The sequence below is a fragment of the Macrotis lagotis genome, chromosome 1 (genome assembly GCF_037893015.1).
Source record: "Macrotis lagotis isolate mMagLag1 chromosome 1, bilby.v1.9.chrom.fasta, whole genome shotgun sequence".
NCBI lineage: Eukaryota > Metazoa > Chordata > Mammalia > Peramelemorphia > Peramelidae > Macrotis > Macrotis lagotis.
The window spans coordinates 454,521,169-454,534,504 of NC_133658.1; the positions used below are offsets into that span (position 1 = coordinate 454,521,169).

At 41.7% G+C, this 13,336-nt stretch overlaps 1 protein-coding gene across 1 annotated transcript; it reads left to right on the forward strand.

Moving 5' to 3' along the window:
- The first annotated feature begins 7,697 nt into the window (after positions 1 to 7,697).
- On the forward strand, positions 7,698 to 11,511 carry SMIM32 (small integral membrane protein 32). The gene has a single exon (XM_074213500.1). The coding sequence runs from the start codon at positions 8,243 to 8,245 to the stop codon at positions 8,561 to 8,563; it is 321 nt and encodes a 106-aa protein (XP_074069601.1). The 5' UTR covers positions 7,698 to 8,242; the 3' UTR covers positions 8,564 to 11,511.
- Positions 11,512 to 13,336: the final 1,825 nt, after the last annotated feature.

Genomic DNA, 13,336 nt, shown 5'->3' on the forward strand with positions numbered 1-13,336 from the left:
AGAGTTAGAAATGACCTTAGAGACCACTGTCAGCTGTCTCATATGGGGAAACTGAGGCCTAGAGAGGTTAAGGGACTTATCGGATGTTCTAGGTATGAAGTGTAGAAGAATGTTTTTGAATTTGGGCTCTGTGGATTTATCTCTATCCACTTCATCATGCATCTGAGTGAAACACAGAATACAATAATTTCCAAGAAGAGGGTCGGGGAATGCCTTCTTAAAGAAAGGGCATTTGACCTAGATTTTCAAAGGTGGACATGGGAAGGAGAGTATTTACAGCACACGGAACACCATAAGCAAAGACACAGAAGGACAAAAATGCTTGGATGTTCCTTACCCAGAGCTGGTACTTAATGAGGTTTTAGAGTGTCTGTGGAATGGTAACTCATTCTGTTTGGCCAGAAAGAACATGTACCATGTCAGATAGAACTGAGAAAGAAAGGAAGTGCCCAGTTTGAAGAAAATCTTGCATATGGAGAAATCACTGCCCAACTTAGCACCCCGAGCCATAAGATAATGATGACCTAATAGGCAGGATTACCAACCCACCAAGGTGTGGAAAAGAATAATATTTTACAATTTGGAACTATTCCCAAAGAGCAATTGAATTGATCATACCCTTTGACTCAGCAATACCAATATTAAGTCTGTTTCCAAAAGAAATCATAAAAAATGGAAAAAATCACAAATGCTCAAAAATATTTATAGCAACTTTTTTTTTTATAATGGCAAAGAATTAGAAATTGAGGTGATGTCCATCAATTGAGGAATGGTCGAATAAAATATGGTATCTGAGTGTTATGGAGTATTACTGTTCTATAATAAACCGCAAGTGGTTAGACTTTAGAGAAGCACTGAAATAAATACAAGAACTGATGCTGACCAAAGGGAGCAGAACCAAGAGAACAGTGTAGTGGATTAACGATGATGGATGCAGCTCTTCTCAGAAGATCAGAGATCAACAGATCAGAGAAGTGTTATGGACAAAAAAAACCCCACAATAAACATGGAATCTGAATATATGCTATATTCACTTTTTAAAAACTTCTCTTAGGGTTTTTCCTTTCTCCCTCATAGTTTTCTTTCTTTCCCTTTAGTCCTAATTTCTCTTACAGAAAACAACTAATATGTAAATATGTTAAACACAAATTACTTGTACAACTTTTACAAGACTGACTGTTTATTACCAAGGGGAGGGAGAAGGGAAAGGAGGGAGGTAAAAAATGTATAACTAAATTTTCAAACGGATAAATGTTGAAAAATTACCCTAGCATGTAATTAGACAAATAAAATAAAATGTCAATTAAAAAAGGAATACTTTGGGAGCAGCTAGGTGGCACAGTGAATTGAGCAATGACCCTGGAATCAGGAGGACTTGGGCAAGTCACTTAACCCCATTTCACCACACACACACACACACACACACACACACACACACACTAAATCTCAATAGACTCTTTCACATTCAGATTGGGTTCTATCAGAATCTGTTTTCCTTTTCCCCCTGCCTCCTAACTCTGAGAAGATATGGACTTTTGGAAAGCAATTCTCTTAGAAGCCTGAACCCATTTCCTTTGTCCAACTTCCATCCCCAGTGCAAGGAAATCAGTTAATTTTAATTAAGTCAGGCATGCCTTCAAGAGCAAATAGTAGTCCAACTTGTGACTGATGGCTCAACTGTAGCCTACATTTATATTCATAAAAATAATATCCAAATCATAATACCTGACAATATGCAATAATATTATGATGGTAAATCTGGGAGTCTTTGAAGATCTCCATAAGTCCTACTTTTGAAACCTACTATTTGTGCAATAATAGACAAAATACTTAACATTTCAATGTTACCAGTCAATGATCTGAAACTAAGTTATAGAAGAGTTGCAGTATCTACTCCCAAACAGATCCATCCAAAAAAGATTATATAGAATGGGGGGCGGGGCGCAAGGGAGAAGAAGGAGTCTCTGCAAGATCTGCTAGACTCTCAAGTTGTCTAATAGGAGATTATCTCTGAAGTAACTTCTTGGAGGATAAAATAACCACTGCCAGGAGAATGAGCACAAGCTATATGCTCTGACTTGATAAAAAAATATAGACCTATAGTGAATGAATCTGATGGAGATAAAAATAAAAGGTCAATCCAGTCATCCACAAAAAGTGTCATGCTTTAATGTTTTAAGTACCAGCCTCCTGGGAGAGGATAATAGTAGATATTACTTCATGTTTTAAGTATTTGTCAACACATGCTTATGAGTCTTGGGGACTTGATACTTGCTTTTGGAAACACCTTAGGTATGTGTCAAAGCTAAGTTTTAAGAAATTTTTCCCTATGCTTTCATAAGAATATAATATGAGCCAAAGTTTTAGAAGAGTTTGGGAGAAAGGAAGAGGAAAAACAACAAGAAAGTTTTAAAAACTACTGAATGGGTCTACTTTTTATCACAGCCCTTGCCTCACCCCAACTCCATCTCAGAGACTAAGGCATCATCCCAAAACAAAAGTCCTTTTAGCATTGGGATAGTGTATGTGTAACTAGAAGTTACTGGGGGATCTCAAAGTTCCAAGCATACTATGGGATAATCCCCATAGGCTAAATGCCCTGTTCTGTGGGTTAATTACCACAGAATTAATTCAGCAGATAATAATGGGTCCTTCTAACTATGGAGAAAAATTCAGAAGGGTATTTTTAAAAAATCCCCTTTTAACCTCCAGTAGATCTCATTCTCGGTTCCTGTGAGTTCACGACAATCTGACTGTCTGGCAATACTCAAAGGACCTAAAATTTCAAACATTCTTACCCAATTGTTAGCCTAGTAAAGTGTGGGCTTCCAGAGATGTAGTGGCCAAAAAAAACCCTTTCTCAGGAGTCAGTTCTCAGTTGATATGTCTCTCTGCATTTATCTCAACGGAACCACTAACAAACTAAAAAGTCTGTTACTTAGAGCTTTTACAGCATGATGGGAGCTGCCAGACTAGTTGCTTCTCTAATATTGTCCTTGCGGTCACTTCTCCATACTATGATGAGGTAATTAGGGAGGACAGCATTGGAGAATTCTATAATTATAATTCTGGCAGAGGCAGGAGCTGACTATCTGCCTACTTATCTAACGCTTCTCATAGATTATAGCTCCTTAATACACCCCATTTGTCCAAATTACTTGTCACTTTGAAAGGGCAGGCCCAAGAAGGATGATGATGATGTTTTTCCTTCATTCCTGAAGAAGACCATGATATCAGGGAGGTGATACCATGATTCCACCTAGTTGCTTCTCCCAAGAGGAATAGAACATAACTGGTTTCATAAAAAAAACCTAAGTCTCTTCTCTTCTTTCACTACCCTCCATAACTCATTATTTCTATAGGAACAAAATACAGAAAAAACAAATAGCACAAAGTCTTATTCATAAGTTCAGAAACTACAAAATGATCCATCTTGTGTCTCAGAATTCTGCTCTCTTTTCTCTAGAATTTGTTTTTGGTCTGATTTTATCAGTACACAAAGCCTCCTCTAATGGAAAGTCCCTTCTATTTAGTATAAAAGCTGTGTAAATTTGATCTCAATATTTACTGAGCTGGAAATGTTGTTTACTTTTATGATCAGGGTGACTGCTTACCTGAATAGGACTGCCCTTTCTGGCCTCTTCAATTCTCTTCTGAAACAAAAAACACACAGAAATGAAGGCCAAATTAGCTCAGAAAGGGAAAATGCATCCTTGGCCTTTCCATATAAGTGGAGGAGTCCACAAGGAAATTTCTTCTCACACTGAGTTTTGATTTCTCACAGCAGTCCCAGCTACCTGGATCCAATCTGGAAATCAATACCACTATCTACATCTTTCCTCCAGTCTCTCTTGACCTGAGTAAACACATATTTCCCTTTCTCCCCCCTACATTCTCATGAACAAGAGAGGGATTTACCAGATAGCTAAGGAGATGGTAACAAAAACATTCATATACAAGCCAAAAGGATTAGCACAGAAACAAAATCCAGATTTTATTCTAAGGATGGGCTAGTACCACTGAGGATCTCTACTACTCTCCAGTGTTTCAAATCTTTGGCCCAACCTTGATGTCTGAGAAATCCTATTAGAATCAACCAATTCCCCAGTGTAGAAAGTACCTGTTGTTTGTGAGGCAATATGCTAGGTACTATAGGAATAAACACAAAAAAGAAGAAAACTCCTGGTCTCAAGAAGCTAAAATTCTAATGGAGGTATACAATGTGTGAACATCCAAAATAAATACATGGTGATGGATAAAATCAGCAAAGGTCTTTTCAAGCTGAAAATCAAAATCATTACAGCTAGTATTTATATGGTACTTAAGATTTATCTTTGCAACAACTTGGGGATATAGGTGCTTTTATTATTCTCGTTTTACAGATGAGAGAGAGAAAGGGGAAGTGACTTGCCCAGTCACACAGCTAGTAAGTGTCTGAGACTGCTTTTGAACTCAGGCCTTCCCATTCCCAAGACCAGCTCTCTCCATATACCTTACCATCTAGTTGCCTTGAACTAAATCTTTAAGTGAACAAGAAATTTCAAAGGGCAGACATAAAGAGTAAACATCCCAGGTATGAAGTATGCCCTGTACAAAGACATAGGGATGGTAATTGGAATAATGAAGGCAGGTCAAAGAGTTAATAAAAAAAATGCAGTATGCCTGGAAAGAGAGTTTGAAGACAGTTTGTGAAGGGCTTTAAATGCCAAACAGAGGAATTTATTTTTTAGTCCACAGGCAATGGAGAGTTACTGAAGTTTTTTGAGCAAAGGAATATTATTGTTAAATCTGTACTACAATGGCAGTAGGGTGAAGGAGGGGTTGGAGATGGGAGAAACTGAATGTAGAGAGACCAGGTAAGAAGATCTTGGTAGATGGTTATTGTTTGTCTTTTGTTCTTGATGAGGATTATAATATCCGGGAGGTAATGCCATGACATGGAAGTAAATTGGATTTAAGTGAGGAAGACTGTGCAAAGTCACCAGTCTACTTTTTCCTCCAGAGTCAATTGGGACCAGTGGAAAGGTATAGATCAGGACAACTGGAGATGGCCCTGAATGCAGTGGGAGTGGCAAATGGTTAGATATAATGAATGAGTGACAACAAAGAAGGTACTCCCCTATATCTGGCCTAAAATCCCTGCTCCAGAATTCATGTTGCACCCTAATGAACTTGTCACTTCTGACCATGCCCCTGGAAGGCTCACCCCCAACATTTATGTATCACCTTTCATCTAGCTGAGCAATCCTAAAGATAGAAAGAGAAGGAAGCTAAAGAGGCAAAGAGATCACTGGACTCAAGTCGAGAGATCCAGATCAAACCCTGGCCCTGATCTTGGATAAGCCATTTCAACACAGTGTCTCACTTTCTTCATCTGTTAAAAAGGGGAGAGGGGAATAAGACACACTTGCTGTTAGTACACTGAGATTTGAGAAAAGTGTTCTTTGAGCCTTGAAGTGCGACAGAAATTTGTATTCCTAAAGTTAATTCCATTCTGATGCTGCAGATACCCAGACTGGCATCCAGGACTAGTATAAGCTTCATGAGTTAGCTTTCATGAAGCCCCCCTCTGAATGGTTGAAAATTTCCCCTTTCAGATTCAAAGGTTTAGACTTTTTTTAACTTAGTTTGACCACTTTCCTTGGATGATCTTTGATCCCTTAAATATTCCCCAGAAAAGGAAAGTTAGCTTTGATGTTAAACAAAAATGTTCTTTAGTTTCAACCCCTGGTAAAAAGCAAAAGCAAAAACCAAACAAGCAATAAAAAACTCCTCCCCATTCCCTGAAGCACAGGTGGCTAGGGCACAGAATGTCAGAGTTGGGAGAACTACTTCAACTCCCTCATTTAAACTGAGGGAAACTTCCTCAGAAGAGGATAGCTCAAGGTCATAAAGTAAAAAGGCAAAGTTAATAATAGAACTCAGATCTCCTGCCATCTAGTTTAATTCTCCTTTATAATTTGCCATCACTAGTTATTAAATTGTACCTATGAAACAGAAATCTGAGGTTAGCAGAAACCTCAAAGATGATAATCCTTCTTACTAAGTGAGGTACAGGAAGGCCCCAATTCATTCCAATTTATGCTGTGCCACAGAGGTGCTTTCACATGCCTTCTGTGTCTCTTCTTAATACTCTACAAATGCAAGACTGATGTCCTGCCTTTTCTGATATTAAACTATGAGCCTAACTAAAACGAGACTAGTGATGATCTATCTTCATATCAATTTTTACCTCTCATTTTTTTTTTGAGCCATCCCTCTTGAGTAAACCGCTCTTGGCTCTTTTCTGTATGTGTTACTAAAGGAAAGTAAGGGATAAATTAAATACAAATTCACTAATGGAGATACCTTATTTCCCGGGCAGACCATTTCTCTCCTGACAAGCATTTAAAGGAGCTGGAGTTCTAGCTACACCTCTGGGCATTAAAGGTTGAACTACTTCTGGGCAAAAGATACTAATGACCAGCAGTAAGAGATGAGGGGCAAGAGAGGCAAAGGGACCAGATGAACACTTTTCTAAATAGGGCTATTTGCTCTACGTTACCAGTGACTGGAACTCTAAGGCCTGTAGTGTTGCTCCAAGTGTGGAAAGATAAACCATCTGGTTGAGGACTAAGCCACTGCAGCACCCGGTGTTCCTTGTGATTTTAGTAGATCAAATCACAACCAGCTTAGATTCAAATTTCCAGATTTCCATTACCTCTTCCTCAAGGGTTAATTTCCTATGCCAGTAGCACGATCCTTAATAGAAGGTCTTACTAGCTGTATCCGGGTTTATTATGTGCAATGGGTGCTATAAGGAGATGAAGACGGAAAAGTCTGCAAGTTGGGAAGGATCTTTTAAAAACTGGATCTACCTTACACAATAGAATGGAAAAGTGTGCTGCCCTGAGATAGTCGAGACAGCAGGGAAGCAAGGCTAAGCTTTACAACTACAATGACTGCCAAGATCAGAACCCGCAGCAAACTGATCCCTGCGAGTAGTTTTTCCTTTCTAGGAGACCTCTTCTGGGGGAAAATGCATCTCTTGGTGGCATTTGTAAGCTGGTCGGAAGAGACGTCGGGATCACTCCCTTTAGTCTTGGCCACCCTTGCTTGGGTTCAACGATGTATAAAAATGTGGTTGGGATAGAGGAGTGCGGACAGAAGACCGCGGGGGGGAGGCCAGGAGCCAATGGTGAATGTGCCAGAAATGCGGAATCACCAGCTAATCAGAGGCTGAGGGGTTCTAAAGACCAAAGGGGAAAACGCCCTGCTTCCTGGACCCCAGCGCCCAGGCTCCGCAGCCCAGCCTGAGCGCCTCCTGGGGGCAAGCCCTGGCTTGGCCTCCCTTCTCCGCGCGGGGCGAACTCGCCCGGGCTCTGGGCATAGCCAGTAACTTCCCGCGATTCCGCTCCGAGGGTAACAAAACCCGAGCCCTAAACCCGCTGGTGCGGAGCGCGGGGGCGGCGTCTGGAGCCCCGCCACGTCGGGCCCCGCGGCCCGGGCGCCCTCCCTGGGCGCGAGCCGGGCAGCGGCGAGGCGCGAAGGGAAGGCGCGCTCTGCGGCGGGAGCCGGGAGCCCCAAGTGCCCCGCAGGAGCCGGCCCGGGCCGGCCCGCCTCTGTGCTGCCTTCCTTCTGGAGGCGGGGGGAGGGAGGAGGCGGTGGGAGGGAGGAGGCGGTGGAAGGGAGGAGCGGGCGACGCGGGAGCCCCGGGAACGGCGCGGAAGGCTGAGCTTCTTTAAGAAAAAAAAAAAAACCCAAACGCAGATCAGACCTTCGCGGCCGCCGAGGGGGCAGTGCCTGCCGCGCCGCGCCCGGGGCCACGGGCATGCGGCGCAGAGACCGAGCCTGAGGGCACGCATCGCCTCGGCCGCCGCCTCCGGCTCCTCCGTCCAACCCGGGGCGTTGAGGACTCCCTCCTCCCGGCGCCCGCGGGGAGCGGCGCCCAGGGCCGGGCACGCCGCCCCCCGCCGCCCCGCCGCCGCCGCCGGAGCTGTCCCAGAGCTCGAGGGACTCGTCCCCCAGGTGAGTGCCGGCTCCTCGGGCCGGGCCGGGCGATGGCGCACCTCGGCTCGGTCGCCCCGGCACCCGTGGACTAGCCTTGCGCCTCTTCGCCCGCCGCCGCCGAGGGGGCTTCGGAGGGGCTTCCCCCGAGAGGCCGCGGGGACCCGCCTCGGGAGGGGGGCGGGAGCGCCGGGAAGCCCTCCGGGGAGCAGCTGCCGTCCCGGCCCCCTCACCTCGTGGGAGCCCACGCGGGAACATGTATGGCGATCTCTTCAATTCCACCAGTGCTGCCGAAGTCCCGCTCCCGGCGCACACCAGCCCTCTGTATGGGAGCGGGACTCCGAAGCCCGTGGGCTCCTCCGCACTCTACGTATCCACGGCCCGGGCGCTAAAGGAGGGGGAGATAAGCAAGCCGGACCTGGTGACTTACCTCGCCTTGTTCTTCTTCCTCCTCCTGTCCGTGTCGGTCATCGTGCTCTTCATTAACTGTCAGCTGAAAAACTCCTTCTTTGCCACTCTACCCTATGATCGATCTCTGAGGGAGGCTCGGACTCCGTGGAAAACGCAGGCTGTCTGACACCGGGCGGGCAGCAGCAGGAATAACAGACCCTGTCCGTTCCTTCGACTGGAAAACTCTTTGTTGCTGGAGCCTGCTCCGGGAGGAGGAAACCCATGTCATGAAATGCCCCCTTTTTCCTATGACCACGGTGTAGATGCAAGGGAGGGGGCCTGTTCTAGAGGAGACCAAGTGCACGGAAATTCGTGTTCTCAGACTGGTCACCAAAAGACCAGTCTTCATCACATCACCTAGAAAAATGAAACTCCAGTATGTTCACTTTGGCATTTTATTTCTTTTATCTTACAGACTCTGAGTGTTTAAATTGTTCAGATAGATGGAGGTAGGGTATATGGTGTGACCTTACACTAATCTGAATGGTAGAATGGAGAAAATCTATACATTTCAAGTTCTAAGGAACTGGGTTTAAAGTCCTCTATCTTCCCAGAGAGTATCACCCAAAGTTCAATGTGGTTTGAGAATTCTTCAGAAAAGCACCCATTTGCAGGCTCTTGATGGGACACAATGAAAGACAGGACTCAAGAGTACTTGCAACTTACTCAGCATGGACTTCAACACTAATAATGACTTTCATAACTGGAATGACTGTATGGACCTGTGAACCTTTTCTTTTTTGCTGAGCTTTTTCCATAGCAATGAGCCACAATAGAAAAAGATGTAGAACAAAAACAAACCAACAACCCAGAGATCAGATTAGCAAATCCAATTGAAATTTGTTATGAATAAAGATTGTTTTTTCTAGGGGGTGGGGGACATTGTAAAGCTTGAAGTGTTTACTCCAATATAACTATCAGTATTCTGAATCATGATTTTAGGCATGTCAAAACAAATAAAAGGCCATGCCATCACTGGGGGGAGTATTTATCACAAAGAAGTCACTTATATATGATGTTATGACATAATGAAGATGTAAGCATGTTGCCTATGGGCCATAAAAGATTGGCACACCAAGCTGCTCAGAGATGCCAAGAAAATACATAAATATGTATATGTGTTGTGTGTATATATCACACACAATCTCACTTAGAGATATGAGATTTGTATCAATGGGACAGAGTTCTGGGAAAAGAAACGCTTACTTCCTGCTGCAGATTGCTTACCTGATACGAATTTCATGATCCTTTGGTTCTTTGATTTCATCCTTTGGTTTCATGATCCTAGCACACTTTGAGGGCCAGGAGGTCCTTACCTGATATGTACTTGGTTACCACTACCTTTCCAGTTACTCGATCAACTGAAAAGTGTCACAATATTGCTTCAAGATTATTGTGTCTGATCTATGCTCACCACTTCCCCAAATCATCCAAACAAGTGAGACTTGACTCTATTTGCCCTGGCAAATACGCTATACATTAGGCAGAGGCAATATACTCTGATGCAGGAAGCATGTTGGACCAAGTTTCAGGCAATCTGGTTCTAATACCAGGTCTGTCACTATCTAGTTGAATTTATCAGCTGGTTTTAGACAAATCTTTGTCATATGATAGGTTTGAATTAAATCTTTTCAAATTATAGGTGTGTATATGCATATATGTATGTGTATGTATATAGTCTAGAAATCAACCTGGGACTAATCTGACAGTATTTTTTAATCATTCCTTTAAATCATGATGGGATCCTCCTTGCACACAGTTTGACTGTCACACAGTAGTGACATGATTCATGGGGAAAAGGTTCCTCTAAATATTCCCAACCCCAGCCCCAAGAAAACTCAGAGGTAAAAAGCAAATCTCCAACATCTCAGACCACTTAAACTTTTACCCAGTAATCCAGGTAGTCATGGGGGCACTAGGTTGGGTACCTGGCATAAATACTTCCTTTCTATGATACCCAAAGAAATTCCAGGGGTAGCCAGGTGGCACAGTGGATAGAGCTGAGTTCAAATGTGATCTCAGACACTTCATAATTGCCTAGCTGTGTGACCTTGGGCAAGTCGCTTAACCCCATTGCCTTAAATAAAATTTAGGGGGAAAAAAGAAATTCCAAAGAATTTAACCCAGGAAGTAGTCTGTTGCCAAACAATATTTTTAGGAAACACTAAAATTAGATGAGAGATTCCTACTTGGGTCACCTTAAACTTTGCTAGGTGAATAACTCCATAGTCCAATTTAATAGGCATTCTTTTTTATATATAAATAAGGTTGGACTGGGAACAAAAAAACATTAAAGAAAGAGTATTCTATTGTGAAAATACAAAAGTGCACAAGTAGTAAACACAAAGTAATTTTAAGAGGAAGAAATCCTTAGCAACAGGGAAGATCTCTGTCATGGTGGGAATGACTTGTTCTGAACCTTGAAAAAAGATAATTCAGAGACGTGAGGCTGGGAAAGGAATTCATCACTGTAATGGAGGATTTGCCTGTGCATATGCACAGTGGAGGGGATAGAATGTTTAGTTCAGAAAATTTCATTTAGCTTATGAAAAGGAACAAAGCTGGGGGGGGGGGCGGAGATTGCAGTGTCTTAAATGCCAGATTAATGAATTCATATTTTATCCTGGGGCCAAAATAGGGAGCTACTAAAGGTTTTTGAGCTGGGGAGCTTTTATGGTCACAATTGTGAAAGACTATTTTGGCAGCTGGATGGAGGATTCATTTGAGCAAGAACCTAGAGAAGGAAACCAATTAGGAGACTATTTCAGTAGTCCAAACAAAAGACAATGAATAATTGCCCTAAGAAGTTGGCCACTAGAGAGGAGAAATCAGACGTAAATGAAATAAAATGGATACTAGGTAAAGACTGATTAGAATTTTAAGAAAAAAGATGATGACTAGGATGACTCTGAAAATGAAACAGAGATGGTGGTACAAAAAAAAGGAGAAATAGGGGAGTTTGGAAGAGGAAGGCTGTGCATATGGGGAATGACAAGTTCTATTTTAAACACATTGAACTTGTAATGCCAACTGGACATCTAGTTAGAGACATCCATCCGGCAGTTGGTAATTTGAAGGTGGTTAAAAGTTTTAGTAAAAAATTAGATTTTAATATATATATATATATATATATATATATATATATATATATATATATATATATCTTGAAACCTGTGCAGATCAATGAACCTCTAAAACTGGTTGAGATCGTTAAGGGATAGAGGAAAGAAGAAAAGATAGAATAGAGCTCTGAGAGATAACAATGCTTGGGGGTAGGAATGCTTAAAGGGCAGGAGAATTATGATGATCCAGGAAAAGGTAGAAGAACCAGAGGAATGCAGTATCACATAAATCCAAAGAGAAGAGTCAGTTGGAAGAAGGATTTGTAAACATGTCAAAAACTGCAAAAATTTCAAAGAACTGGAAAAAAATGAACAGATAAGAGATCACTGATAACCAATGAGAGAATAGTTTTAGTATGAAATTGAGATTAGATGCCAAATCATAAGGCTTTTGTATGTCAAATTAGATGAATTCATAGAATTAAAGAGAAAAGTATCCTGGGTCATTCAATGTTTATCTCATCCTGTGACAGTCTGTTCTTGAAGGAAATTTTAAAACACAACCTTGAAATATATAGATCATGATCTACTTATTCCTGTATGTACATAGAACAAAAATCAAAGAATCTTTCAGCTGGAAAAAATGTCAGAGGTGATCTAATCTAATCAGAAGTTATCTAATCTAATCCCCTCATTAAAAAGACATCCTGAATAGGTGAACTTGGTGTCAGTACTACCTGGGACTGAATTTTGATTTTGTTGTTCAGTCATGTCTGACTCTTCATGACCCCATTTAGGGTTTTTTGGCACTGGAGTGGTTTGCCATCCAGCTCATTTTACAAATGAGGAAACTTAGGGAAACAGGGTTAAATTACTTGTCCAGTATCACATAGCTAATAAGTATCTGAGGACAAATTTGAACTCAGGTCTTCTTGACTTCAGGTCCGGCACTCTATCCACTGTGCCATCTAGCTGCCACCTCTGATACTTATTAGCTTGGTGATTATGAACTTCCCTGAAAGTTTTCCTCCTCTAGAAAAGAGGGGTAATAACAATTCATAGTACCTATCTCACAAAGTTATTTTAATTATCAAATTATATAGGATTTTAAGGTTCACAAAGAAATATTACACATTCATAGTATGCAAAGAAATGTAAATTATTACTTTATACATAGGGAAGTCAAGGATTAGGTGAACAAAACTCATTCAAAATCATACCCTAATTTGTGCACCAGAAGCATAGCTTTCCAATTTCTAATGAACTTAGATGGGACATATTCACAAATGTCACAACTCACTTGCAGAGTTTCCAATGGCCATTCTGCTCATTCTTCAGTCTTTACTTCACCAGGTCTCTTTGTAGCTCATGGTAAAATTAACAATCAACTTTTTCCTTGTACAGTTGACTCTTTCCATTTCAAGTCCCTTCATGTGAGATAGGATTTAAACCTAAAGACCTAAATCAGAAGTACTTTAAGATTAGCTTGACACCTTGGCTAGACATTAGAAACATCTAGAAATAACTCTTCTTAATACAGTATGCTTAGTCTCCATGGTGGGGGAAAAAGAGAGAATATAGCCATTCCAAAGGGTATCAATCTTCATATGCAAGCCATTTGTGCCCCAGTATTAAACCCGAAAGATTGAATACACATCTCCCCCATGAATGCCCTTCAAGTAGCCACTCTGAGAAATTAATAATCTGTTAATCAAATAAACATTTATTTGGTACCTGCTTTGTCAAGGCCTGTGCTTGGGATACAAATGAAACATTCTCAACTTTTCAAGGACCTTACAATAAATACTTAAGTGCTTAACAGGTACATCACATTAAGT

Coding starts and splice junctions, on each gene's coding strand:
- SMIM32 (XM_074213500.1), top strand. CDS start 8,243: ATGTATGGCGATCTCTTCAATTCCACCAGTGCTGCCGAAGTCCCGCTC.